Here is a 27,470-nt window from a genome sequence, read left to right on the forward strand (position 1 = left end):
AGTTAATCTTAGTTTGCTGACATGAATCAATCAAAATGTCGATTTTGTCAGGCTGATATGCACCCATGAGATGGGCATAGAGAATGCCCATCCTGTTTGGGTATGCAACATTTACTAGAGGATATTGAGAAACCCTGTGCAGCAGCAGTAGGGTTAACATTACAGGAAAGGGTGCAGAGAGCTAGACATCTGACTGGTAGGAGGAAAGAGGTAGCCTCTAAAGGGCCCTCAGAAGAGAAACATCCTTATCAGCGAAAGAGAGGTCATACCCCTGATAATTCTAGTGGATCCTCTTGTTCGGACATAACTCAGAATAAACGTGGGAGGGAAACAGTAGTGCAGGAACCTAAGAATGATACCCAGTTACAAATTTTAGCAGCGTTACGTGATTTAGCTGGTAAGTTTGAAACACGTACAACGGCAGTTAGCAGACAGCCTTGTACCCGCCTGCCTGCAGCCTCTTTTGGTGATGAGTTGTCACACCAAGAAGGAAAAAGTGACCCAGTGGATATCATTTCACTGCATGCGAATGATTCCCTTTATGGTAGTGAGGGGAAGGATGAAGAGGATGACGAGGATGAATCCAGGTCTCGTGCTTCAGAGGAGGGAAGCCCACACTCTGACATCCTTTCTCGCATTTTAAGTGCAGCAAAAATTCTGGGTCTTGATACTAAAGAAGAAGCTACTGTTTCAGTTCCGCAACAGGGTGTGTGGACCAGTATTTCTCCTGCTCAGCCCCCCGTATCTATTCCTGTGGCTGAAGATTATTCCCAGATGTTGAGAAAAGCCTGGAATAACCCAAAAGAAGCACCCCAATTTAATGCAGGCTGTAGGCGTTTTGTCAAAATATGCCCCTGAGAGTGGTATGGGTAACATGCCTTCAGTGGAACGAGAGATTGCAGCCTTGACCACTTTGGGACCTGATCGGGTCACAGGTAATCCGAGATGCCCTGGTAGAGAGTGCCAAAAGACAGATCGACTAATGTGCCAAGCATATAATGCAGCTACGAGAGCAGCTAGATCGGGAAACGCCTTAGCGATAGTCTTGGCTGCTTTAAGAAAGGTGATCAGTTCAGAAGATCGTGATGCTATGAATCTGGTTGATGCAGCACTCATCACACAGTCACAGCTCACCAGAGATGTTGGTGCATCTATGTCTTCGTCAGATTTAGCCCAGAGGCAGATTTGGTTAGCTCAGACATCTTTGCCTGAAACCATAAGAAAAGAATTGACTAATATGCCAGTGGTTCCTGGTAGAGTTTTTCACCCTGACTCTCAGTCCTTGTTAGACACTGCTGACCAAGCGAGACGCAGAAGAGATTCTGTTCAACAAACATTTGGTCATGTTGGACAAACTAGATATGGCCATAAAAGTACTCAGCCCTTTCATCCCTCACATTTTCCTCGTTCAGAACCTTGGGGGTATGACAGAAGGAGAACTGGGACTTATCAGTCCCATTATAGGGGTACCAGACAATTTTACCGAGCCCCCCAAACTGACCAACCTCCAGCTAGGGGGGGGGACCTCTAAAGAAACGTACTCCCAGGGGTTCTAAACCCCGGGGAGGCCCTGCATAACGGTCATGGAGCCGCTGGGGCATGCTCCCAACTACACCTGGACAGTTGGGAGAAATGCACATCAGATCCCTGGGTCCTAGATATCATCAAGAAAGGATACAGGATACAGTTCCGGCGGCGCCCTCCTACTTTTTCAGGGGTTCATATGACCATAGTCAAGGACCCAGTCCAGGCACAAATATTAACCAACGAAATTGCAACCCTGTTACAGAAAGAGGCAATTGTTCAGGTAAGCACCAGCGAACAGCCCACTGGATTTTATTCAAAATATTTCCTGGTCCCGAAAAAGGATGGTGGACTTTGGCCCATCCTGGACTTACGACAGCTGAACCGATTCATAAAGGTGTTGCCTTTCAAGATGCTGACAACTGCTCAAATTTTAGAAGCCGTAGAGCCAGAAGAATGGTTCACTTCCATAGACTTAAAGGACGCATATTTCCATGTGCCCATCTGTCAAGACCATCAACCGTTTCTATGCTTTGCCTTTCAAGGTCGGGGGTACCAGTTCAAGGTCCTACCATTCGGCCTCTCGGTGTCAGCAGCCCTTCATCCTCTCCAGTGTGCGGGAATCAAAATTCTAGCATACTTGGACGACTGGTTAATCTGCGCCCCCACTCGCAGTCAAGTTCTAAAGAACACAGAAATGGTAATTCAGCATGTTCAGGCTCTTGGTCTCAAAATAAACAGGGACAAGAGCAATCTAAGCCCTCATCAACACACAGTGTTTGTGGGGATTTCACTGAATTCCCAACTAATGGCGGCCTCTTTATCTCCTCAGAGGGTGACAAAGTTGTCCAGTCTGGCTCAGTCATTTCATCTAAACAGGAGGATGAAGCTAATTCAGTTCCAGCAGCTGCTGGGTATGATTGCGGCAGCAGCAATTGTGATCCCCCTTGGCCTCCTCCGAGCCCGTCCATTACAACGGTGGGTAAATCACTTCAAACTGCATCCCAGATTAGACAGACATGTGAGAATAAGGGTTACACATCGGTGTATCCAGATGTTACGCCCTTGGAAGAACAAGTTGCTGCTATCACAAGGGGTTCCGTTAGGGGACATTCCAGCAAGGCGGTCTGTGATAACAACGGATGCCTCTCTGACGGGATGGGGAGTAGTTTGGGAAGGCAGATCTGTCAGGGGTCTCTGGGGGCCTCCCTGGACCTCGGAACACATCAATGTGCTGGAGCTCAGGGCAGTTTACCTCTCCCTGAGGACTTTTCTCCCATCACTACAAAACAAATATGTCTTGATAAGGACAGACAATATGTCTGCGGTGTATCACATCAACCATCAGGGTGGCACCAGATCAGCACGTTGTCTCCAGGTGACAAAGAGGCTACTTTTCTGGTCATTTCAGAAACTCCTGTCTCTCAAAGCAGTATACATACCAGGGGTAGCGAACAAAGCAGCAGACCTGCTGTCTCGAACTGGTCCTCTTCCAGGAGAGTGGCGTCTCCATCCCGAAGTGATAAGACTTATTTGGAGACAATTCGGTATGGCAAAGATCGATCTGTTTGCAACAGCAGAAACAACTCATTGCAATCAGTGGTACTCCCTGAGCAATCAGGGAGATCCCTTGGGCATAGATGCACTATCTCAGGAATGGCCGAGAGAATTGTTGTATGCTTTTCCTCCTCTACCTCTGATTCCGTTGGTACTCAGGAGGGTTGCACTGGGTCGTCACAAAGTTTTGCTTGTGGCCCTAAGATGGCCAAAGAAACACTGGTTCCCGACACTTGTTCGTTTGGTCCAGGGTCGCCCTTGGCAGCTACCGAGGAGGATCGATCTCCTGTCTCAGGCAGAGGGGCTAATCTGGCACCCGAGGCCAGAAATTCTACAATTGTGGATATGGCCCCTGCTCAGTCCCTCCCTGAAGATTTAAATGAAGCCGTGCTCAGGACAATAAATAGTTCCAAGGCGCCATCTACTTGGAGCAACTATTTAAGTAAGTGGCGAATATTCTCCAAATGGTGTCAGGATCATCAACTAGACTCTACCAATTCTGACATTAGTCTTGTTCTCCGGTTCCTTCAGTCTCTGTTGGATTCAGGGAAATCGGTTAATACTGTAAAGGTCTATATTGCATCCATTTCACATTTTCATTCGTTAGTGGATGGTGTTAGTGTTGGCAAAAACTCTTTGGTGTCTCAGTTTCTTAAGGGCGCACACCGTTTATGCCCAAGGAAGGTTATGAGGTCACCCACTTGGGATCTTACTATTGTTTTGCGATCTCTAGCCAAAGAACCTTTTGAACCTCTGGATCAAGTTGATCGAAAGTTCCTGACATGGAAAACAGTCTTTCTCCTGGCAATATGTTCGGCCAAGAGAGTGAGCGAATTGCACTCCCTATCAATCAGCGAAGACTGTTTGAGATGGAAGGCGGAAAATGCAGGGGTCTATCTTTGGCCAAATCTGTCTTTCCTACCTAAGGTCCTTAGGCCTGATACAATAAATCAGGTAATCAAACTTGATGCTTTTCACCCAGACCCCCCTTGTTCAGGTACCGGGTTGGATAGCTCTTCTCTTTGCCCTGTTAGAGCACTGCGTACATACATTGAGTGTACCCGTCCATTGCGACAGTCACATTCATAATTGTTTGTATGTTTTGACAAGAAGTGTGCAGGCAAGCCCGTGTCTAAGCAACGTCTATCTCACTGGATAGTGGATACAATTTCACATGCATATTCTAGTCAAAATGCTCCTATTCCTGGTGATCTAGTCGCCCATTCTACCAGGAGTATGGCCACCTCTTGGGCAGCACTTAAAGGGGTAGCACTTTCAGACATTTGCGCTGCAGCCTCTTGGAGCACTCCGTGCACCTTCACAAGATTTTATAGGATTAATGTAACAAATCCAAATTCTTTGGGGTCTACTGTGTTATCTGCTGTGAAATTGTCAGGGAAAGGGAGTGATACTGGTCCCTCGTGACCCTGTTGGTATCAGTCATCCAGGATAAGACCGTGGTGACGGTCTGAGTGAGGTCGAAATAGATCGTAAGTTATGTCCATAACTATGGATCTATGAGACCGAACGATGACCGTCACCATCTCTTGTCACTCGGGACGAGCTGAGGCGTTCCAGGCAGGAGGAAGTGGCTGGTCCATCCGGATGTTATATAACAGCCAACCCCTAAGGTCAGTCACCTGACATTGTTGTTATTAGGTCTCGAGGATAGGCGGAAGAATGGCGTCATTCAGGATAAGACCGTGGTGATGGTCATCGTTCGGTCTCATAGATCCATAGTTATGGACATAACTTACGTTATTTTATTGAAATTGTGTATAACCCAATATTCTGCAATTTTTTGCAGAAAATTATGTAGGGAGAACAAGTATCTTAAGACCCTGCTTGCAATATGCTAAAGCAGGGATTCTCAACCGGTGGGCCTCAGTGATCCTCCAGGTGGGCCGCGAGATGGCTTAAAATTAATTTAAATATTATCCTAAAATGATCAAAGCACGCCTCTTTCGTGTTCTGTGATGGATTGCTTTGGACTCGGCGCAGCAAGCCTCATCGCACTGTTAAACACAGACTGAACGGCGGCTCAAAACTTCTAACTTGTAACGCTCAGCCAAATCAGGCAGGCTACACAAATAAAAGTTAGTTCGGTAATCCCTCTCTTAACCCTTATTCAAAGGGAGTTATACAGAATAGACAAACAACGTGAAGATTGGATACCATCCACAAGTGTATTTACAGTGCAAAAGACCAATACCAAAACGACAACATATGAACATATACAACATATAGTATGAGCGTGTGTAAACTCCAAAAAACAGTCCAATGTTTGTGTATGTGTGTGCGTGTGTACGATTGCTTCGGCCTCACCGGTAAAGCATTTGAGTCCGTGAGCACGAAGACGAGGAACAGCGCTGTCCTGTAACAGAATCGCCCGAAACACAGTCCAACCAGGTCGTAATCCTCAACGAGATTAATCCACAAGTGCAGTATTTCCACGAAGGCTGATAATCACAGGTAAAGACAGCTTTAACGATCGTATATCCAGAGAGCCCTCTGGAACGCTGAAATGCCGGCTTCTTTTATCGGAAGTGTATAATCAGGTGTTTTAAATGACGTCAGGGAATTCCCTGACGTAGCGCGGCAGAACTCTCGCGAGACAAGAACAGGGGAAACCACATTTTGCGGGGCAATACAGACCAGGGGATAAAATTGCACCAGCAGATACAAATAAATAAGCAATTTAGCAATTCATTAACTGCTTATAGATATCCCTCTTATGTGGCCGTGCTACAAACTGATGCAGGTAAGCGTCATTAGATAGCTGCAAGGGACCAGAGTATGTGAGCGGAGTGCAGCGGCAACATTTCCCCTCCGCGCTCCTTGCATTTAATAATCACTCCGCTCCGGGTTCATTATTTCCCACTACCGCTCCACTCCTCGCTCACTGATATCAGAAGCACCGCTCCACGTAAAAAAAATTCAGTATGTTTGAAATATAACAGTCCTGTTCATAACATATATTAAAACACAAAAAAATGATAAAATAAAATAACAAGAGAGTTTGGAACATTACTGTGCACTGTGAACTATGTTCCTACCACATGACAAACTAATAACACTGTCAGCATTAAAAGAGTATAATTTCTGCTTTTTGCAGTGCAAAGTTTGTAATGAAAATAAGAATACGTTTTCATAGTTATTTCTGCTCATTCGAAATCAGATACCCTTACATTTGTTTCAATGCATTGCTTGTGAATAAGTGTTGTTCACCTAAAAATATTCAGTAGCCTATCTAGACGGAACAAACTAATTCCTTTTGAACTATAATTTACCGCTCATGTCTATTGCCGTCATCATAACCTTCACATTCTTTCTGATTTGCGTGATCCATCTCTATCAAACTAGGTAAATATGTTTAACGTGAATTCTTGCTTAATATGCAGTAATATTACGGACAGTTGGCGTGAATTGTTCTCATGATGGAGCGCTCTTGGAGCGAGTGAAAACCACGACGCTCCGACTTTTAAAAAATCCGCTCCTCCCTCCATTCAAAATCACACCGCTCCACTCCGCTTCACTCCGCTCCACTCACATACTCTGCAAGGGATGGATTTTTTGGTCCCGCACCCGCAGAAATCAATGTATGTTATTTCGTCCCGCTCCGCCCGCAACATTCGTGTTTTTTCCCCCACTCCCGCCAGAAAAATCTTAGGTGCATTTCTCTCTGAAGGCACGTCACTGTTCTGTGGAGATGGCTGACACTGACTTAGAAAATACAGTTTATTAATACAAATTTAAAAAAGAAAATTCTCTTTTTTATTATGTAGAATAAGCAATCAATCATCATCTGCAGGCGTCACATCTAGTGAGATCAGAAACTCCAGCCCGGTCCTAAAACATCTTTACTGAGCTGCAGAAATTGACATTGAGAAGGGCAGGGTAGATTTGTGCTTTAGAAGATTTCAGATTTCAGGCGACCCTGCCTTTCAGATTAACAGTTGTCAATCACTGTATACTATATCTATTTGTTAAAAAAGCAATATGAACATAGAAACTAATGAAGAGCATTCATTTCCTTAAAATTATGACAGAATCGTTGGTTTACAAAGCTTAATAAACTCACAGAACTGAAGCTAAATGGTCCTGACTCTATTCTTGATTTGTCTTGTAATGATGTTCAGCACCACAGACAGCAGCTGATCCAGAGCTCAGAGCAGCAGTGGATGTGACGACTACCAAACCAACAACACGCATCCATACATTACAGTCATGACTTTATTGTTGGTTTACTGCTGCATTTTCAACATCTTAATATGGGGAAGTAATAAATAATCAAACTTTGCTACAAATAGTCTTTCATCATTGTATTAAATTGTCTAGAAAGTGTCAGCAATATCTAATATGTGTTAACTAACAAGGACTCCAGGTAATTCTGACATGTCTTAAATGTTGCGTTCCTGCAGTAATTCTTTAAGACATGCCTGAATAAATAAACACATTCATAACACTAAATGTTGTCCAGTTGTCAGGTGTTCACATGAAACTTTGTTGTATGGGGTTTCAAATGCACCATATGTCTCTATATTTGCTAAACTTTATTCAACTTAAAGATATTTACACCATATGTTTTCATTTGTTTAGTTTTATGCTCTACATATGACTTTTTCAAGTATTGCAATGCATTTGAACACGTATGACACTCAAAACTATTTTATTTTTTTAAAACATGTCCTTGTTTGAGTAGGAATTAAACAGTACATTGAGGTTGTTGATGTACAGTATTTACAGGAATTTGCCCAGATTTTCAGCAACTCTAATCCAATCAGCAGAACTATAGACTCATTATCCCAGAGATCAGGGAAAGTCTCACCTTCAGCCTCTGCATTCATATTTAACTCAGATATTGATCAGCAGAAACAAAGACACCACTTAAAGAAATGAGGCAGAAACATCAATAAAGATAAAAGGTGACACTTACCATGATTTTACATTTGTTTCCATACACACATTTAGCAAAATATATTCATCTTAAATGTTATTATCTATATGCTTTTTTTCTTAGGCTATGATTAAATTTAGACCAAAATTATATTTAATATTTAACCAATAATTATATTTTGCAGTAATTATTACTTAGACGTGTCTATTTTAAACAACTATTTGCTTATTTCTGTGTTTCTTTTAATTTTCAAGGTACTAGAAAAAGTTGTGTTGGGCAAATTACAGTCTTTTCTAAATATTTCTGAACATTTTTACTCAGGTTTTAAGTCTGTTCATAGCATTGAGTCTGCTTTGCTGAGAGTGCTTAATAATATTTTAGTTGCAATGGATGCAGGTGAGGCAGTCTGAGCTGTACACTTATTAATTTCCTAAGAAGACATCGAGGCAGACTTCAGTGAGAGAGCAGTGTTACCATGAGTCAATCTTGTGATGAGAAGAAGTGATGAGAGAAACTAAGAATCTGAATCATTTGAATCAAATCATTTGTGAAATGAATCAGTGATTCGATTCAGCGGCACGCGGACTACAAACGACAACAACAAACACAAACTAGTGGAATCACAACCGCAGATGTTTTCATGAAAGTGTAATATATTGCACCTTATTCTTTTTGCATTTGCACTACTCTGTCCGGTTTGCACTGTGCCATGTGCCCTTACTTGTATATTGTTTTTGTTTTTTTATATATGTATAATTGTATTTATTTGTATTTTTGTATATGTAATTCCTACCTTTTGTATTTAATGTTACGTGTATGCACCTAGGGTCTGAAAGTAACGCAATTTCAACTCTCTGTATGTCCGGTACATATAGCAGAATTGACAATAAAGTTGACTTTGACTTTGATATGATGTACAAAAAGTTAAATACCAAATGTAAGTTAAAACTAGCCTACCTAACTATGAACGATCTGTGTAATTTGTGTATAGTTATTATCAAATCTATTAGCTCTCACTCTGAATAATGAACTAATTGAGACGCTCACAGAGATTTAATTTGCATTTATTTTATCTTTAATTATTCTCATCTTAAACAGGACAAAGTGTACAAACACACAGAAAAACTCCTGGAGAATCAACTGAGATCCATGTGACACACACTATTATAAAGATGGCGTTTATTAAAGAGGAGAGTGAAGACATGAAGATTGAAGAAACATTGAAGCATGAAGATACTGAGGAACAAACAGGTTGGTTTTTATTCTCAAAGCTGAATTCATTACAGAAAGGAATGATATTTATGAATAATGTCACATGAGTGTAGAAATGTTAAAACATTTGACAGAAGAGTTGAGATCACATGACAAATACTAACGCTGCCTTCAATATCCTGCTTTCACAATGAGCATTTGTTATTATGACATCATGCATTTATGTTGTAACAATAATATGGAAATAAGCCTAAAAAATATATATTTTTCAGTAATATTAAGCCCAATATCTGCTTCTAATATTAAAACCATTGATTTCTAGCACTTAGGCTAATTATGCAAAAGTATCTAAAAAGTTATTTATGTTAAAATTATTTGCACAAACCTTGAAATGTAAGTAATCATATTTGGCTATACTTACCCGGTTCTGCACGCTATCATCTTCATCTTGCTCTGCTGAAATAAATCCTGTTGATATTCACACTTACCTCTCTCGTTTGGTCTGCTTCCGTAACAGCTACTGCATGCTGACTACATTTGGTCATTTTTAAGTATTTGGTAAGCAAATAAAACAGCCAGTGGACACTAAAGCTACATCTATAATCCAGATACAAATGAAAAGGCGTTTTTGTTTTAAAATTTTCGCCATCCACCCTAGTGTTTTTCACCTTCTCGTTTTCAAATGAAAATGTATTAGTGTGGACCAGACCAAAAAGATGAATGGGGAATGACTTTATGGTGACAGCTTAATTCTCATTGGTTTGAACTACTACTATTATTGTATTCTAAAAATAAAATAAATAAACTTTTTCTTAAAGCTAAAATCATGATTTAATGTGTATATTCCCAAATATACTTTCGTAGTTTTTTGTTTTTTAATCATACTTATTTTTATATAAAAACAACTTTAACTTACATCCATCAATTTAAAGTGATAAATACAACAGATATGCTTATTTATGTTACAGCTGATGAAATTGTAATGAGAATATTGCTTGTAAATAAATGAGTTGAACAACAAATACATTTTTTATTTTTAGTTTTTTCTTACATATAACTTCTTACTTTTTTCTACAAATGGATGATTGATTTAGCTGTCTAAAGGACAAGCACAGATCAAGGCTTATGCCGCGTTCCAGGCAACCCGGAGCCCGTGTTTTTCCAACCTTCTACCAGTGAAAGTCCACTGGAACGGCAGTCAAACCCGTGACTTCCCACTCGTGAACTCGTATTAGACCGATGGACTCCCAGTTACGAGTTCTGACGGTGTTTATGAAAGTAGTACACGGTGGAAAAATAGAGCTTAGGACAATATAACGTTGCAATCAAATTAATAATAATATAAAAATAATAATTCATAAATGTGCCCAGGTAGTTTGGCATGACTTGCCTGGAACGCTACAAAGTCGTGAGTAGTGGTTTGAAGTGGTGATTTACCAGTTAAAAAACCTGCCTGGAACGCAGCATCAATGTCTGGGGGCTGTTTCAAAAAAGACGCTCAGAAAAGCTGGAAATAAAGTCCAAAACGTGACCTGAACTAATCTAACAAATCTATTGGGGTTAAAGTAGTACCATAAATGACCATTTAAGTTCACACAATCTCACTCATTTGACCCAGGTTCAGTGAGTCAAGATAATTTGATGTGAACGTTTACTCTTAAAGCAGTCCTTCAAAAGCAGATAATTCTAAATAGCAGTCTCACCCAAGGTTAATTAATAGAGAGAAGAGAGAGAAGATCTGAATGAATCTGAAGAGAAAGATCAGTTTGAGAATCTTAATTTCATATCTGGAGAAAAATCTTTTTGCTCCTTAGAGTCTGAAAAGACTTCTAAACAAAAAAGAGCTCAAATTACAGGAACTAGGAGTTATTTTTCTTGCGTTCAGTGTGGAAACAATTTCACTCAAAAAGGAAGCCTTAAAACACATGAGAATTCACACTGGAGAGAAGCCTTACATCTGCCAACAGTGTGGAAAGAGTTTCACTCTAAAAAAAGCCTTAACACACACATGAGAATTCACACTGGAGAGAAGCCTACACATGCAAACAGTGTGGAAAGAGTTTCACTCTAAAAGAGACCTTAACAGACATATGAGAGTTCACACTGGAGAGAAGCCTTATACATGCAAACAGTGTGGAAAGAGTTTCACTCAAAGTGGAAACCTTAAAATCCACCAGAAAATTCACACCATGGAGAGACCTTAATCATGCAAACAGTGTGGAAACAGTTTCAGACAAAAAGGAAGCCTTGACAAGCACATGAAAATTCATAATAGAGAGAAGCCCAACAGATCCCCTTACTGTAGAAAGAGTTTCAAACTAAATGTATAGAATGGAGCATTCTAATTCACATTTTAAATCATTTTTTGTCCATAGTACACTTTAAGCTCAGTCAACACAATATAGCTAGTTGAAATGGTAATGCATAAAAGAGCAAGGAATAATATGGAATATGGACAATGCGTTTGCTCTGTCTACAATGTAAGAACTTCACATTTGTATATCATGAATTGAAAAGAGATCTCACAGGAAGTGCAGTTTTTTGGTTGAAACATAATAAAGGACATTGTTAGCATTTTTAACATCACCGTTTCGGGTTACAACTACAACCCATGTTTCCTGAGAAAGGGAAGGAGACACGAGGACATACAGAGACAGGATCCTCCCTCCGTTGTCTCCACCTTGGACTCTGTTCATCATCCTCCTCCCGGATGTCCATTCTCCTCCTCCTGTTGTTCCATCAATGCGAGGGTGCACCTTCCAGAAGGGGGACGATATGCCAGGAATATGGACCTGTTTTTGTTTCTGTGTGCCCTTTTTTGGTCGAGTTCCTTTCCTTTAGTCCAGTTAGTCATTCTGTGCACCTGTGTTCCCCAGTTACCCCATATATTAAAATCAAAGTCTGTGCATTCTGTCTCTGTTGGGTCTCTATCGTCCAATACGTGTGTCTTCCCTGTTCAAGTATTGGAGCAATTTTATTAAGCACTTCTCTCCAATCAAATGAACAGGAATGGTTTATAGGAAACTCACCTGACCTTGCCCTTCAGATTAATAGTTGTCAATCCCTGTTTACACCTGCTATAAACCTTATTTCTAACAAATATAGTTGATTTATTTGTTAACAAGCAAGCACATGAACAAATAATATAATGAAGAACATACATTTCCTTAAAAGTATGAGCGTTCACTGGTTTACAAAGCACACTAATATTCAAAGAAATAATAAACTCACAAAACTGAAGCTAAACGATCCTTGTGTTAAATCTTTTAATAAACTGATCATAAATTTACTAAAGCTGAGTTACTAAAATGTGTGTTTAATAGTTATGTTTGTTCCAACAGGTTAAAGTCCACATTATATCATTTTTTTTTTTTTTTTGCTTTTAGTATAAATACGTTCATACCTTCAAGGCTACGTTCAAGCCTTACATTTATCTATAAACTACCTGTCTCTCATTGTCCCCATCTTTGGTTTTCATTCACTAGCTGTCCTTGTGTTATCATCTATGTGTTTTTTTCTCCGCACCTGTCCAAATTATCTGGTTTCTCTGTCTCCAGTTACCCACATGTTGTCACACCCCCGGACTTTCATGTTGGTTTCTCCCATTTTCCCCCGCAGTTCTGAGTTTTTTGGTTTCTCCGTCATTGTCTGCACCTGTCTGTGTAATTAGTCTGTGTGTGTATATAAGGTGTGTGTTTCCCCTGTATTCTTGTCGGTCTTTAATGTTATATGGATGTCTTACCCTGCTGTTCCTGTGTCTGCTTGTATTCCGTTGGATTTATTAAATATTCGTCTTTTACTACGTCGTTGTTCGTGTGTTCCTGCCTGCATCGTGACAGAAAGACCGACCTATACAGTTTATTTTCTTGGCGTGTTCACCTCCGTTTTGTTTCCTGTTCGTTTTTCCCAGTCTTTTTGTTTCCGTAGTGTTTTCCCCATGGAGTCCTTCCTCCGTCCTGAATTCATCCTCCTCCGGCTGAAGCAGGGGGATTTACCGCTCGAGGGTTACACTTTGATGTTCCAGCTCGTAGCTCATACCACCAGCTACCCGGACGACGCGCTCTGTATGTTCTATGATGCAAGCCTCAACGCATCATGCAGAGCGCCGTCGTCCGAGGACGGCCCTCGAGCGGACTTCGCCGCATTTGTGGAGTGGACACTGGCGAGAAACAAACCCTCGTTTCCCACCCGTTTCCAGGAGAACCTCGTCAGTGCCACTCCAGACCCAGAGCCCAGCCAGCCACCCCGACCTGCGGATTATGAGCCCATCGTAGACGGGAAGCCCGAGCCCGGAGCGACAGAGTTATGGAGCACCGATGGGGTCAAAACTTCCAACCAGGTGCGAGAGCCGGCTACTACATCAGCGACGGTGGAGTGCTTCATGGAGCAAGAGAGGGCTGTAGAGAGCCCCGTCCACTGCACCGCCACTGGGGGTGAGCAAGAGCACAACTCTGGGGACTTAATTGACTGTTTCACGGAAATACCCAGCTGCCTGGATTTCCCACCCACCCTCCCTCTTCTGCCTAAGCCTGAATCTCCGCTGGTTCCGCCCAGCCATCCAGAGTCACCACTGGTTCCGCCCAGCCTTCATGAATCCCCGCTGTCATCTGTCAGTCCCCTTGCTCACCCTCAGCCCACCATCTGTACGGTGGGTTCGCCGCGGGTTTGCCAGTCTCCATCGGTGTCATGGCTGGAGGATCCCTCACCATCGCCTCCAGCCTCAGAGTCCTGGACTCCGCCTCGGCCCTCCGACCCTGCGGCTCCACCCCGGCTCTCTGCTCCCTCGTCTCCGCCGTCGCCCGTCGGTCCACCAGCTCCACCGGGCTCCATCGTCCCTCCGGCTCCGCCCTGGTCAGTCGTCGCCCCACCTTCGCCTCTGGACTATACTCCTCCGGCTGTGCCTCGTCGCTCCGTCCCACCGGCTCGGTGGACCTCCTCCCTCCCGCGGGCACAGCATCGGCCCTCTGTCGCTCCGGCTCAGCCGCGGACCTCCGGATCTCCATCTCCGCCTTGGTCGCCAGAGCCTTGGGTTCCGCCTTGGCCCTCCGGATCCGCGGTGTCACCCAAGATCTTCGGCTTTCCGTCTCCGCCTCGGGCTCTCCCACCACCTGCTCCGCCTCCGTCTGTCGGACCCATGGAGTCGTCAGCCTCTCCTCCACCATGATGTACCATTCTTACTGCTTCTATTGTAACAATCTGCAAAAAACAACAACAACAAAAAAAGCTAATTGTTAGTGTTTTTAGTATTGACTTTTGACTTTGCTGCACAAAAACTCAGAAAATAATACATATTTCTGCAAAACAGGATCTCAGCCTCATTGAAAATCACCAGACTCCCTATCCCTATCAAAGAGGCTTAATTCTTGATTTGTAAAGCTGCTGATCTTCAGCACCACGGACAGCAGCCGATCCAGAGCTCAGAGCAGCAGTGGATGTGACGACTACCAAAGCAACAACAGACATCCATGCATTTCAGTCATAACTTTGTTTGATTAACTGCTGCATTTTCTAAAATCTTGATATGGGAAGATAAAATACTTTCAAACTTAGCTACTAATAGTTTTTCATTAATGTATTCAATTATGTAAAAAGCATTAGCAATATCTGTTGTAGCGGTGAAAAAAAAAGGGGAAAATGCAAAAGTGAAACCAAAACAACTGTCATGACCGCCAGCCAATAGAAACAGGAGTCTAATTTTGGAAGGAAGTGAGGTAGCTGTATATATACGGAAGTAAAATCACCATATGGGGGAGTTTTCCAAGAAGGAAGAACAATGGTACAATTCACGGGTGTCTAGCGTGAAGTTTACACTGTTTCAGCTGAGCGCACATTCAGGCAATGTGTAATGCTGGAGCGATCGCCGGAGGATTTAACAGAAATCAATAGTGATGGGAAAATGAAGCTTTTCGAAGCACCGAGGCTTTCCCCTCAACTGTATCGTAAAAAGGTTCGTTACTCGAAGCTTTTCAACATGTTGCACACTAATGACATCTTGTGGACAAAGGTGGGAAAAGTTGCTTTCGCGTCCCAAATTTTAAAGCGATTTTGGACAGTTTCATTAAACAGATCTATTTGTGCTATGTCAGAAAAACAGTAATTTTACTCGAATTGATCTGTAAATAAACGTTTTAATAAAATGATACAAGTATAAGCATGGTTCATGTAGGCATATATGTTCAAAGTAAATTAAGAATAATTTTGACTAATATTAGTATTAATTAGAAGTGCTTGTGAAGCAAGGATAACTACAAAATGAATATGCACAAAACTACACATGTAAATATTTATTCGTATTATGATTTATTCTTAACAAAAAGTGAATGACACTTGATACCTGCGCAAGGGGTTCGCGTTATTTGAATCAGAATATGAAGCAGTCACGTGGTTGTGTGCGAAAACGAAGCTTCGGACGTCACAGGTCACGTGGTTATGGACAAAACGAATCAAGCTCCGGTACAGTGCTTCACTGTGAGATGTTTCCGTTTTTTGATACAAGCTTCGAAGCTTCGGTGTCAAACGTCACATCACTAGAAATCAATGTCCGAGCGGCAGGACCAGTGCAGAGGCGTTTGTTGCTGTAGGAGCTGAGAAGAGGTGTATTTACCTGGATGCCGTTTGTTCCTTGGAGAATATCTTCCTCCATTTGCAGTTTGGAAAACTCTTTCACCCTGAAGTTTGCGAGCGGCCGGTCGGATGGCTCATGGCTTGCCGTAAACACACATGCATGTTCACCAACCCCACATTCTCCCACGCACACTATAACGTATAACTCCCCTTAATGTAAGTGTTTTCTTTTTCATGTTATTATTTCTGATTCAGTGGGCGATTAAAATTTATCATTTATCATTTATCATTTCAGCCTTCTCTCTGTTGTGAATTTTCATGTGCCTGTTGAGATTACTTTTTAGAGGGAAACTCTTTCCACACTGTTGGCAGGTAAAAAGACTCTTTCCACTCTGAGGGGATCTGTCAGCCTTCTCTCTATTGTGAATCTTCATGTGGGTGTCAAGGCTTCCTTGTCGACTGAAACTCTTTCCACACTGTTTGCACATGTAAGGTTTCTCTCCAGTGTGAATTCTCATGTGAAGGTTAATGCTTCCTTGTTGACTGAAACTCTTTCCACACTGTTTGCACTTGTAAGGTTTCTCTCCAGTGTGAATTCTCATGTGAAGGTACATGCTTCCTTGTTGACTGAAACTCTTTCCACACTGTTTGCACGTGTAAGGTTTCTCTCCAGTGTGAACTCTCATGTGAATGTTAAGGTATCCTTTACTAGAGAAACTCTTTCCACAATGGTTGCATGTGTAAGGCTTCTCTCCAGTGTGAACTCTCATGTGAATGTTAAGGCATCTTTTACTGGTGAAACTCTTTCCACACTGTTGGCAAGTAAAAAGGTTCTCCAAGGTGTGAATTCGCCTGTGGGCATAAAGGGTTTGTTTTCGATTGAAACTTTTCTCACACAGATGACAGGCAAAGGGTTTCTTTCCAGTGTGAACTTTCATGTGGTTTGTAAGTTGAAATTTTTTGCGGAAACATTTACGACACTCTTTGCAGGCGTAGGGCCTCTCTCCAGGGTGAACACTCAGGTGGACTCTAAGGTATCCAGGATTACTGAAACTTTTTCCACACCGTTTGCAGATGAAAGATTTCTTTACTGTGTGAATTCTAATGTGCTCTGTAAGAGTTCGTTTTTGAGTGAAACTCTTTTCACTTGATGGCAAGTGAAAGACTTCTCTCCAGTGTGCATTTTCATGTGCCTTTTAAGGTGTCCTTGTTCTCTGAAACTCTTTCCACACTGAAAGCAAGTGAAAAAACTCCTAGTTCCTATCTTTTGATTTATTTTTTGTGTAGATGTATTTTCAGACTGTAAGGAAGAGAAAGAGTTTTCTCCAGTTATGAAATCTTGAAGATTCTCATACTGCTCTTTCTCTTCAGTTTCATTCAGTACTTCTCTCTCCTCTTTCAGTGCTGTTGGGCCTAAGGTGGGAAAACAAAGAAATAAAAGTTAACCCCAGTTTAATGCTGCAAAGCAGGTAACACCAAAACATGTAGATATGTAATGCATGTATGGTAGATCTCCTTTCATGGTGTCCAAACCTGATCATGGTATAGACTGATCTTAATTATGAATTATCACTTTATTTGTCTCCTAGGGAATCAAATGCAACACATTTAATAGAGGCAAGGGAGGGGGGGGGGGGGGGGGGGTAAACTTTGACGAATGGTAAATCTTTAGGAACAGGGTTGGGCACCCCTGCACTAATTCCTAAAATGGGTGAAAAAAAGGTCAGACAAAGGATCCAAAATGTGCAGTGTTGGGGGCCTCCAGGAACGTGGCTGGAAACCACTGGTCTGTTACATTGACCTTTTAAATGGAAAATGCCCCAAAACTTACTGTAAAAATACAAACAAACAAAAAAACCATCACATCAGAACAATAAAACACAAATTGAAAGTGAAGTGAGATGTGAAGTATGGTGAATTTGTGCTCTGCATTAAATCCATCCAAGTGGGCGCACACACGCATGTGAACACACCCGGAGCACTGGGCAACTCATGCAGTTAAACTAAACTGGTTCAAGGCAGGTTAATCTGTCTAATATGAGTCCTCTACACTGTTAAAAGTTTTCTCCAGTTTCAACTTAAAACTTGAGTACATCAGTTGCCTTAAAATTTTAAGTTAACTCAACCTTAAAGTACAAGTAATTTTAACTCATTTTACACTGTAAAAAGTTTTCACCAGATTCAACTTAAAAGCTTAAGTTCAGCAGCTGCCTTAAAATTTTAAGTTAAATCATCTTAAAAATACAAGTCATTTTAACTTATTACACTAAAAATGAGTTGATTTAACTTGTGAGTTAAAATGACTTAAGTTGATTTAACTTAAAATTTTAATGCAGCTGCTAAACTTAAGTTTTTAAGTTGAAACTGGTGAAAACTTAAAATTTGAAGGCAGCTGCTAAACTTAAATTGAAACTGGGGAAAACTTTTTACAATGTAACTCTACTCACCACTGACTCTCTTCCACACAATTATTTAACTTTATTATCACTTTAAACATGAATAGAAAATGCAACTCAAACAATAAATAAAATGAATAAAAACCATAGACTACAGACAACTGTATTTAATGTTTTGTGCCCAAGATTTAATGATATTAATGATAATGTTAATTTAAACATTACAAATCTAAAACGAGTCTTTAAGGCACTAAATTAATAGAAAACAGCCTACATTTTAACTGGGAAGAGGAACAGACATTTACTCATTTGAGCTAGTAATTAAGACTGTATTAGTCAGCTTACATTTTGTTTTCATTTACTGCTATTATAAAAATACACTTACATTATATAGATTATAACTGTACATGTCACATTTAATGTCCAATAACATTTTAGCAAAATTAAGCTACTACTATATTGTGCTCAATCTGTTCTCGTTTACTTGTGTAAACCTCGTCCACTCCTTACAAACCTTGAATATGTTTGCATGACGTTGTAACATTTACAGATGAAGAATATGCCCTGAAGAAATCACATCTCAAATGTATTAAACAGTATAAATAGATCCATAATCGAAATAATGGACTGCTTAAAAACAAGCGTGCAAATCAAATTGTCTTCACTCACTGAACCAGGATCACATTAGTGAGATTGTATGACCTTAAATGGTCATTTATGGTACTGTTAAAGGTCCCATATTGTACACATTTCTGGAGGTTTATTTTAGTTGTTGATGTCCTTAAGAATATATATTTGCGGTATAAGTGCCAAAAATCCATCTATATGTTTTTACAGCTCCTTTTTTAGGAGCTGTGTCAAAAACAGGTCAATTTTGGCCCATCTAATTAATATTCATGAGCCTCTCTTCTGATTGGCCTTGTTGTTTTCTGAGTGACGCACAGCCAAGCCAATCACAAGTAACTACAGTCATGTATGCTTTAGCCGAGCCCAGAGCAATAGAGAGAGCCTAGCCTGCTGATACTCAAAAGGATATTTCAAAATGATCATTAATGTTGTTTCTTTTTCAAACACCGAATGCAGTAAGCTACATAACTGTTGCTTTAGTAAAGCCCCTTTCACAATGCGCGCTGATTCTGGAAAATTACGGGAACGAGCGCTGTGTGAACAAAAGCCAGAAGCATAAAGGCAGTGTTGTAGTGATGATGCACGTTATTATGCGACTCTTCAAAACGAAAAAAATATGTGCAAAGTGGAATGAAGCAGCGATCAGATCATCACTGAAGCAGTTTGTTCAGGTTAGTTTCAGTTTAGTGACACATACCCGTCGCATTACATCTCACATACAAAAGTCACATGTCTTTATGGGTTGTGTGTAAAGCACGCACAGATTCCGGAAAACAACTGTGAATGAACCAAATTAAACAACTCCGGAACAAATCATGGGACACATTATCCGTGTATTTACCGGAACCGCTGTGTGAAAGAGGCTGAAGTTGACGTGCCACTGGTCTCTTATATTCACATTGTTCTGAAGCCTGTGCAATGATGCAGTTTCGACATCTATTGACTGAACAGGGTTTTCTCAACTTGTTTTCATGTTGTTGTTGCTCAAAAATGGAAGGGATGCATTGTTGTCTGGGTTTGACAAACGGAGGGTGGGACGGTGGTTGGTGCTTGGGGCGGTGACTGAAGGCGGTGACTGAGTAGATCGGACGTCACATCGTTACGGAAGTCACAGCGGCTCGTGAAAACGAACAGCTACTTTAAGCAGGCTGTGTGCAGTTTACTGTGGATTGACTGTTTTGAAACTCAAGTAGTTACATAGCCCCTAGACCTCAGTTATCATGAAAAAAGCCAGGAAATTTCGATTTTGACAATATGGGACCTTTAAGAAAGCAGACCGATGAGAGAGGTAAGTAAAAGCAATGGTATTTATTTTGGAAGCAGAGCAATAGGAGAACGATGCTGTGCAGAGACGGGTAAGTTTCACAGTTCGGATGAGTAGTTTTCCTTGGATGTTGCAACGGACTGAATGCTGATGTTTTCTTTTGCAGGAACGACGGGAGGAAAACTTTGGGCAGGAGACACACATCGTTGGTGTAAAGCTGACAGACTTACAGCACACACACACACACACACACACACACACACACACACACACACACCGCTGACTGGATTCGGCTAATCGTTGCACGGACTGAAACAGAACAGAGATTCAGGTAAGTAGAAACAGGTAAGTAATAAGGTAAGTTGTGAACTCGACTGAACAGCACAATGAGTCCGCTTCGTACAAACGAGCCTGGACACTGAGTGGTGTGTGGAGTGTGCTTATAAGTGCTGGTGGTTGATTAGGTGCAAGTATGTGTGTCATTAGAACTCTGGTGAGTGTGATCGCTGCGTGTGGGAGGTGGAAGAGCCTGGCCAATCCGTGACATTACCCCCTCCTCAGGGCCCGCTCCTGAGGGCCGAGACCTCCGACGTTGTGGTGGTCTACCTCGTCCCCGAGGTTGGATCTAGTATGTCAACTCTGGGAACCCACGATCTCTCTTCTGGTCAGTATCCTTCCCAGTCGACTAGATACTCCAGGATACCACCACAACGTGGGGGCTGCAGGATCTCTCGGACTGAATATATGGATCCCTTATCCAGAACCGAGGGGGGAGGGGGTTCCTCTTCGTGGCCAGGCTCTGTGGAGGGAATCACAGGAGGGTGAAAGGGTTTAAGTAATGAGATGTGAAATAATTAGGTGAATTTTGTATTGGGGTGGAAGCCGCAGTCTGAAGGTGACGGGGTTGACCTGATCCATGATGGTAAAGGGGCCAACGAATCTGGGACTGAGTTTTTCGAGGGCATGCGCAGACGGATGTCTCGTGTGGAGAGCCAAACCTTCTGTTCAGGAGTGTAGATGGGGCCTGTAATTCTCCTCCAGTTGGCAGTGGACTTGGCTCTGCGCACTGCCCTTTGCAGATGATGATGAGCTTCGTTCCAGACTCGCTCGCTCTCCCGAAACCAGTGATCCACTGCGGGCACCTGTGATGGTTCACCATTCCAGAGGAAGAGCGGGGGTTGGAATCCAAGCACACACTGGAATGGTGTGAGTCCTGTGGTCGGTTGCCGCAGTAAAAAACTGGTTTCAGGAGTCCTGGTGACCATGTCAAAAGGTCCTGAGGAACCGCCCCACCTCCTGGATCTTCCTCTCCGTCTGTCCGTTAGTTTGAGGTTGGTATCCAGAGGAAAAGCTGACGGTCACACCTAGGAGCTTGAAGAATGACTTTCACACTCTTGAAATAAACTGTCCTCCTCTGCCCGAGACTATATCTTCCGGGATGCCATAGTACCTGGAAGACATGGTTGAAGAGTCTTTCGGCGGTTTCCAGAGCAGTTGGGAATCCTTTCAAGGGTAGGAAGCGACAGAATTTCGAGAAACGATCAACGATGACTAAGATGCATGTATTACCATCCGAAGGAGGGAGATCAGTCATGAAATCTACTCCTAGGTGTGACCAGGGGCGGTTCCGGATGGGCAAGGGATGAAGCTTTCCTGCAGGTAAATGACGGGGACATTTAGATATGGTGCACTTGCAGCCCTGGACATACCTCCTCACATCAATTGCCACGTCCGGCCACTAGAAGTGTTCGGATAGCAGCAAGAGCGTATTGTTGGCCCCTGGATGTCCAGTGCCCAGGGAGGTGTGCGTAGAGTGGATGACATCTACCCGTTGGGTCTGAGGAACGAACTGATGACCTGGTGGGCAGCCCGGCGGAGATTTGGGTTTAGGAGTGGCGACGACATTCTATGGGACTTGGTGATCATGATTGCTAGAAAGTGCATCTGCCCGGATGTTCTTGGGACCTGGATGATAGGTTATGAAGAAGTTGAATCTGGAGAAGAAAAGTGACCAGCCAGCTTGTCAGGGACAGAGTCATTTGGCATCTCGGAGGTAATGCAGATTTTTGTGATCGGTTATCACCTGAAAGGGATGGATAGCTCCCTCCAGCCAGAGCCGCCACTCCTCCAGAGTGAGTTTAATGGCCAGTAACTCACGGTTGCCAATGTCGTAGTTCCTCTCCGCTGGGCTAAGCTTCCGGGAAAAATAGGCACATGGATGGAGTAACGGTGCAGTCCCATGACGTTGAGACAGGACGGCTCCTACTCCAGTGGTGGAGGCGTCCACCTCCACCACAAAGGGAGATCAGAGTCGGGGTGAGTCAGGAGTGGAGCTTGTATAAAGAAGGTCTTAAGGGCCCGGAAGGTTGCGGCAGAGTCGGGGTTCCAGAGAAGGGTTCTAGGTTTTCCTTTGAGCAGGTTTGTGAGGGGAGCAGTGATGCGACTGTAGTTCTGGATGAATCGGCGATTCCTAGGAATCTTTGGAGTTCTTTGTAGTGGGTTCTGGACAGGAAACTACCGCAGATACCTTCCTCTCGTCCATACGGACCCCCTGCTGGTCTATGATATATCCCAGGAATTGTACGGAAGAAAGGTGAAATGAACATTTCTCAGCTTTGAGGTACAGTTGATGTTCCCGGAGTTTCTGTAGGACCTCCGCAATGTGATGACGATATTCGGCCTCACTCCGGGAGTATATCAGGATGTCGTCTATATAGACAATGACGAAGTGGTGAAGGAACTCCCGGAGTGAATATTTTGGCAGTTCGAAGCTGTTCGAGGGCCGCAAGGACGAGAGGAAGAGGATAGCGAAACTTTATGGTACCTTGGTTTATGGTCCTGTAGTCGATACATGGCGGCAGCACTCCATCCTTCTTTGCAACAAAGAAAAAGCTGCGGGGGAAGTAGATGGACGGATGTACCCCTCCATGGCCTTGGTCTCCGGAAGTGACAATGGGTAGATCTTGCCTCTGGGCATTGGAGCATCTGAAACAAGGTCAATGGCGCAGTCCCATGGCCGATGCAGTGGTAGCTGGGAAGCTCTCTTGGGGCAGAAGACATCTTGGACAGAGGAATAGTATTCGGGGATCTGAACAGATTGTTTCTCGAGGGGACTTTTGTCGGACGTGATGTAAATGCCTAAGGGTTTCTGGATCGGACGTGGAAGTTCCGGAAAACAGCCTGAAGCAGATCCTTTACCCCTCTCTATCACTTCTCCAGTGCCCCAAGAGAGGATGGGATCGTGCTTCATCAGCCACGGGCGCCCTAGGATGATGTCCATGGTGGTGCCCTCCAAAAGCTGAATCTCTTCCTTGTGGAGAAATCCAATCTGCAGAATTATGGGTTCACACTTGCGATGGATCCGTGACCGTGTCGTGATTTAACTGGTTATGGGTTGAATTTGGTAGATATTTGTTGAGGCTTTGGTACGGAGTTGAAGCTGGTGACAGAGGGTGCCCGAGATGAAGTTTCCCGCAGTCAATGAGGGCTGTGACTGCAACAGAAGAGGACAAGGTGGTTAACTAAACATTGGTAGTCAGTGGGTGCATATTCTCAATTTCTGAACACAGACCACTCACCAAGGAGCGAACTGGGAGAAGAGGGCAGTTCAGACAAACATGCCCGCTGGCTCCGCAGTACATTCATAGACCCCGGGTCAGCCTTCTCTGTCGCTCAGCAGAGGTAAGTTTACCAGACTCGATGATCATGGGTTCTAGTTCTGAAGGGTTGGTGGTTTCAGAAGGACGGAGGAGTGCAGTAGTAACGGCCTCTGGGTTGGTCTGATATGACTGCATACGATCGGAACAGCAAAGTGACTGTTGAATGAATTTTTCCAATCCCATAGAGTCATCCAGTGCTGCCAACTGCAACCGGAGTTTGGGTTCCAGATCGAGCCGATAAGTTGTTAAGAGGGATTGCTCATTCCATCCACTGGCAGCGGCTAAGGTACGGAAATCAAGAGAGTATTCTTGAGTAATCATAGCTCCTTGTTTCAGATGGTTCCCAAGCAAATACTTCCTCATCAGAGCGACCGAAAACCTCCTTAAATTGAGCTATAAAAGTCTGAATGGAACTGGTTGCTGGGCCAGCCTGGCACCAGATGGTATCAGGACATTTGAGAGCGGGTCCGGTGAGTAATGTGATGAAAGTGATCTTAGACTGATCTGTAGGATATAAAGCAGGTTGCATAGTGAATATTAACGAACATTGTAATAGTAATCCGCTGCACTCCTCTGCCCCTTCCAGGGTAGGGCGCCGGTCGGGCCATGGGACTGGAAAGAACGGGAGCCGAAGAAGTGCTTGGTGCTATTGGAGCTGTGGGAGGAGGTGTCGATGGAATGGTGGTCGGAGAACTCAACAAGACCTTCCGTAGCGACTGGAGGAGAACTTCGGGCAGAAGACACACACCGTTGGTGTAAAGCTGACAGACTTACGGCACACAGGTAAGTAGAAACAGTTAAGTAGTAAGGTAAGTTGTGAACTCGACTGAGCAGCACAATGAGTCCGCTTCGTACAAACGAGCCTCGACACTGTGTGGTGTGTGGAGTGTGCTGGTGGTTGATTAGGTGCAGGTGTGTGTGTGTCATTAGAACTCTGGTGAGTGTGATCGCTGCGTGTGGGAGGTGGAAGAGCCTGGCCAATCTGTGACAGGTACCACTTTACCCAGATTGATTTGTTTGTTTATCTCAAGTCAGGTTTAGGAGTCTTTCCCCCAGAGCTTGACATAACACTAAATCAATCATCCATTTATCCAAGTAAAAAGTTTGTTATATGTACGATTTTTCCACCATTTGTTATTAATTTATTCACAAGCAATATTACAGTTATATCAGCTCGAACATTAATAAGCATATCTGTGGTATTTGCCCAATTGAATTGATTTCTAACAGGCTGTCATAAAAGAAAACAAAATAATGAAAGAAACCATCCTGGATATTTAAACCAGAAGTATGCATGATAACCTGCTTTTTTCCAGCATCCCCAAACACCCTTGGAGTTAAACATGGAGGTGAAAATGCTATGCTTCACGAGTGTCTTTCTGCTAAGGGGACAGAACTACTACACCACATCAAAGGGAGCATGGGTAGGGTCATGTACCATCAATTCTTGGGTGAGAACAATTGGAAATTGGTCGTGGAAGGGTATTCCAACATGACAATGGCCCAAAACACACAGCCGATGCAACAAATGAGTGGCTCAAGAAGAAGCACATTAAAGTCCTGGAGTGGCCTAGCCAGTCTCCAGATCTTAATCCCATAGGAAATCTGTGGAGGGAGCTTAAGGTTTAAGTTGCCAAATGTCAGCCTCAAAACCCTGTCTTGGATAGGATCTGCAAAGAGGAGTGGAACAAAATACCTCTTGAGGTGTGTGCAAACCTGATATCCAACTACAAGAAACGTCTGACCTCTTTGATTTCCAAAAAGGGTTTTGCCAGGAAATACCAAGTCATGTTTCTCTAGGGGTGAAATACTTATTTTACTCATTAAAATGCAAATCAGTTTTAACTTTTGTAGGGTTTTGGTCATGCAAAGCGCAAATAACGATCAAATCATCACACTCCGAGGAAGATCAAAGATTCTTTTATCCTGACCATTTGTCATCAGAAAACTGCGAGAAGCTGAAGAGGCACCACTCGGTCTACGCCAAACTTCATCTGCTGATTTCGCCATCGCCCCAGGGAACAAAGCAGCAATAAAAGTTAATCTCATCAGAAGAATAACGAGTGATTTGTGCTGGGAGACTCATTACGGCAAATGGTAAACTGTTACCCATGACTAACCCCTGACCAGAATCCGCTAAATTTCGATAGACACCAGAAAAGGGCAATCTACAGAGATAGCCCCCCTCTCTGAGATCCTCCAAACGAACCAGTTGTCAGGCTCACTTGTGACCTAAGTTATCTAAATTGAGTTATAAATGAACAAAGGACAAGGATTGACTCCAGACTGGCCATCCTAACCGCTGAACTCCCTCTGACCCCTTTGAGCAGCGTGGTCTTTCCCCCACCCTTCTTAAAGGCTGAACTCATACCATGCGTTCACCAAATGTGCTATCAAATATGATGCAAAAAGAAACAAAGAACGCTGTTTCAATCAATCGAACTTACTATGCAAAGGGATAGGGCATCCACCTTCCCGTATATTCAATGCAGCTTGTCTGAATTAATGAGTAATTGATATTGTGTATATTTTATGCATTGCAATAGTTTATTGAAGTTAGTAACAAAACTTTCAGAGATAGTGTCATCTTGAGTTATACCTCAGAAGGAACAGCCTAAGTAGGGCTGCCGCGATAACCGCAATATCGCAATACCGCGCTATTGACGTGCATAACCGCAGAGGAATGCAACAACCACAGCAACCGCGATATTTGCCTGTTTTCTTTTTTCCTAAGGATTTGCCCTTCTCACTTGATGCCTGTGTGCTGAATATTAAATTAGTAATAAGTTAGTAATGATAACATAATGTGTTTATTATGAGGCTCAATAGATATGCACTTAACAAGCCTAAACAGACAGTGAATGAGAGAGAGATCGACTGAGCATGTGCGATTACCTGCGTCTGTCTTTCAGATCGAGTCAGGTATGTATGTATGTGAAACTAGCTTGTCATGTCCAAGGAAAGTGAAATCTCTGTCTTAACATCAATGCTCTGCTGGTCAGCTGAGCATTTAAAAGTGGCGATTAAAGTTAAAATGATTTCAACTTCGTGTTTCATTACGTCTCTCTTTGAATAAATAAGCGTTTTTGAACGTGTAGTTGAATGAACGGTTTAAAGACTTACTCAAAGATAGTCTCTTGCCTCCATCTTGTGGCGTAACAATGAAACTGCACTGACTGACGGCTCGTCTAGAACACGCAGGTGAAATACTGACAGAAAGTCTCTTGTCCAGTTAGACTCGAGGGTGCGCGCTAACTGTTATATATACACGAAGATTTCAGATGCAAAGCCTCTAAATATGTCTGACATTTTTCTTCAAAATTTGCATTTCTTTCTGGCTAGGTTTCTATGTAAGTACTGTTTACTTCACTTCATGTATCAACGCGATTTGGTTTCGGTTTACTTCACTTCATGTATCAACGCGATTTGGTTTCGGTTTATTGATTTCTGAATATGACCTTACATTGTAACAGCCTACACACAATTATATATATATATATATATATATATATATATATATATATATTATATATATATATATATATATATTAGGGCTGCAACTAACGATTATTTTAATAATCGATTAATCTGTCGATTATTTTTTCGATTAATCGATGAATCGGATTAAAAAAAACAAGAGATTTACAACCCTTTATTCAAAAACAGAACTAAAATCTTTAGAAAGTGCACGAACATGTTGCTACTTGAACTGTTATAATAATAATAATAATAAAATAAAAATGGACTAACATAAAAAACATACACATGTA

General features: G+C 42.5%; 1 protein-coding gene across 1 annotated transcript in view; it reads right to left on the reverse strand.

Annotated features, from left to right (window-relative positions):
• Positions 1–21,306, reverse strand: part of LOC141299004 (uncharacterized) — a 24,974-nt gene extending 3,668 nt beyond the window's left edge. The window contains exons 1-2 of the mRNA XM_073829286.1: positions 20,951–21,306; positions 16,189–16,900 (exon numbers count right to left, since the gene is read on the reverse strand). Of these exons, the coding sequence (XP_073685387.1) occupies positions 16,189–16,900; positions 20,951–21,306 (1,068 nt within the window). The remainder of the gene's footprint in view (positions 1–16,188; positions 16,901–20,950) is intronic.
• Positions 21,307–27,470: the final 6,164 nt, after the last annotated feature.

The sequence above is a fragment of the Garra rufa genome, chromosome 23, assembly GCF_049309525.1.
Source record: "Garra rufa chromosome 23, GarRuf1.0, whole genome shotgun sequence".
Taxonomy (NCBI): domain Eukaryota; kingdom Metazoa; phylum Chordata; class Actinopteri; order Cypriniformes; family Cyprinidae; genus Garra; species Garra rufa.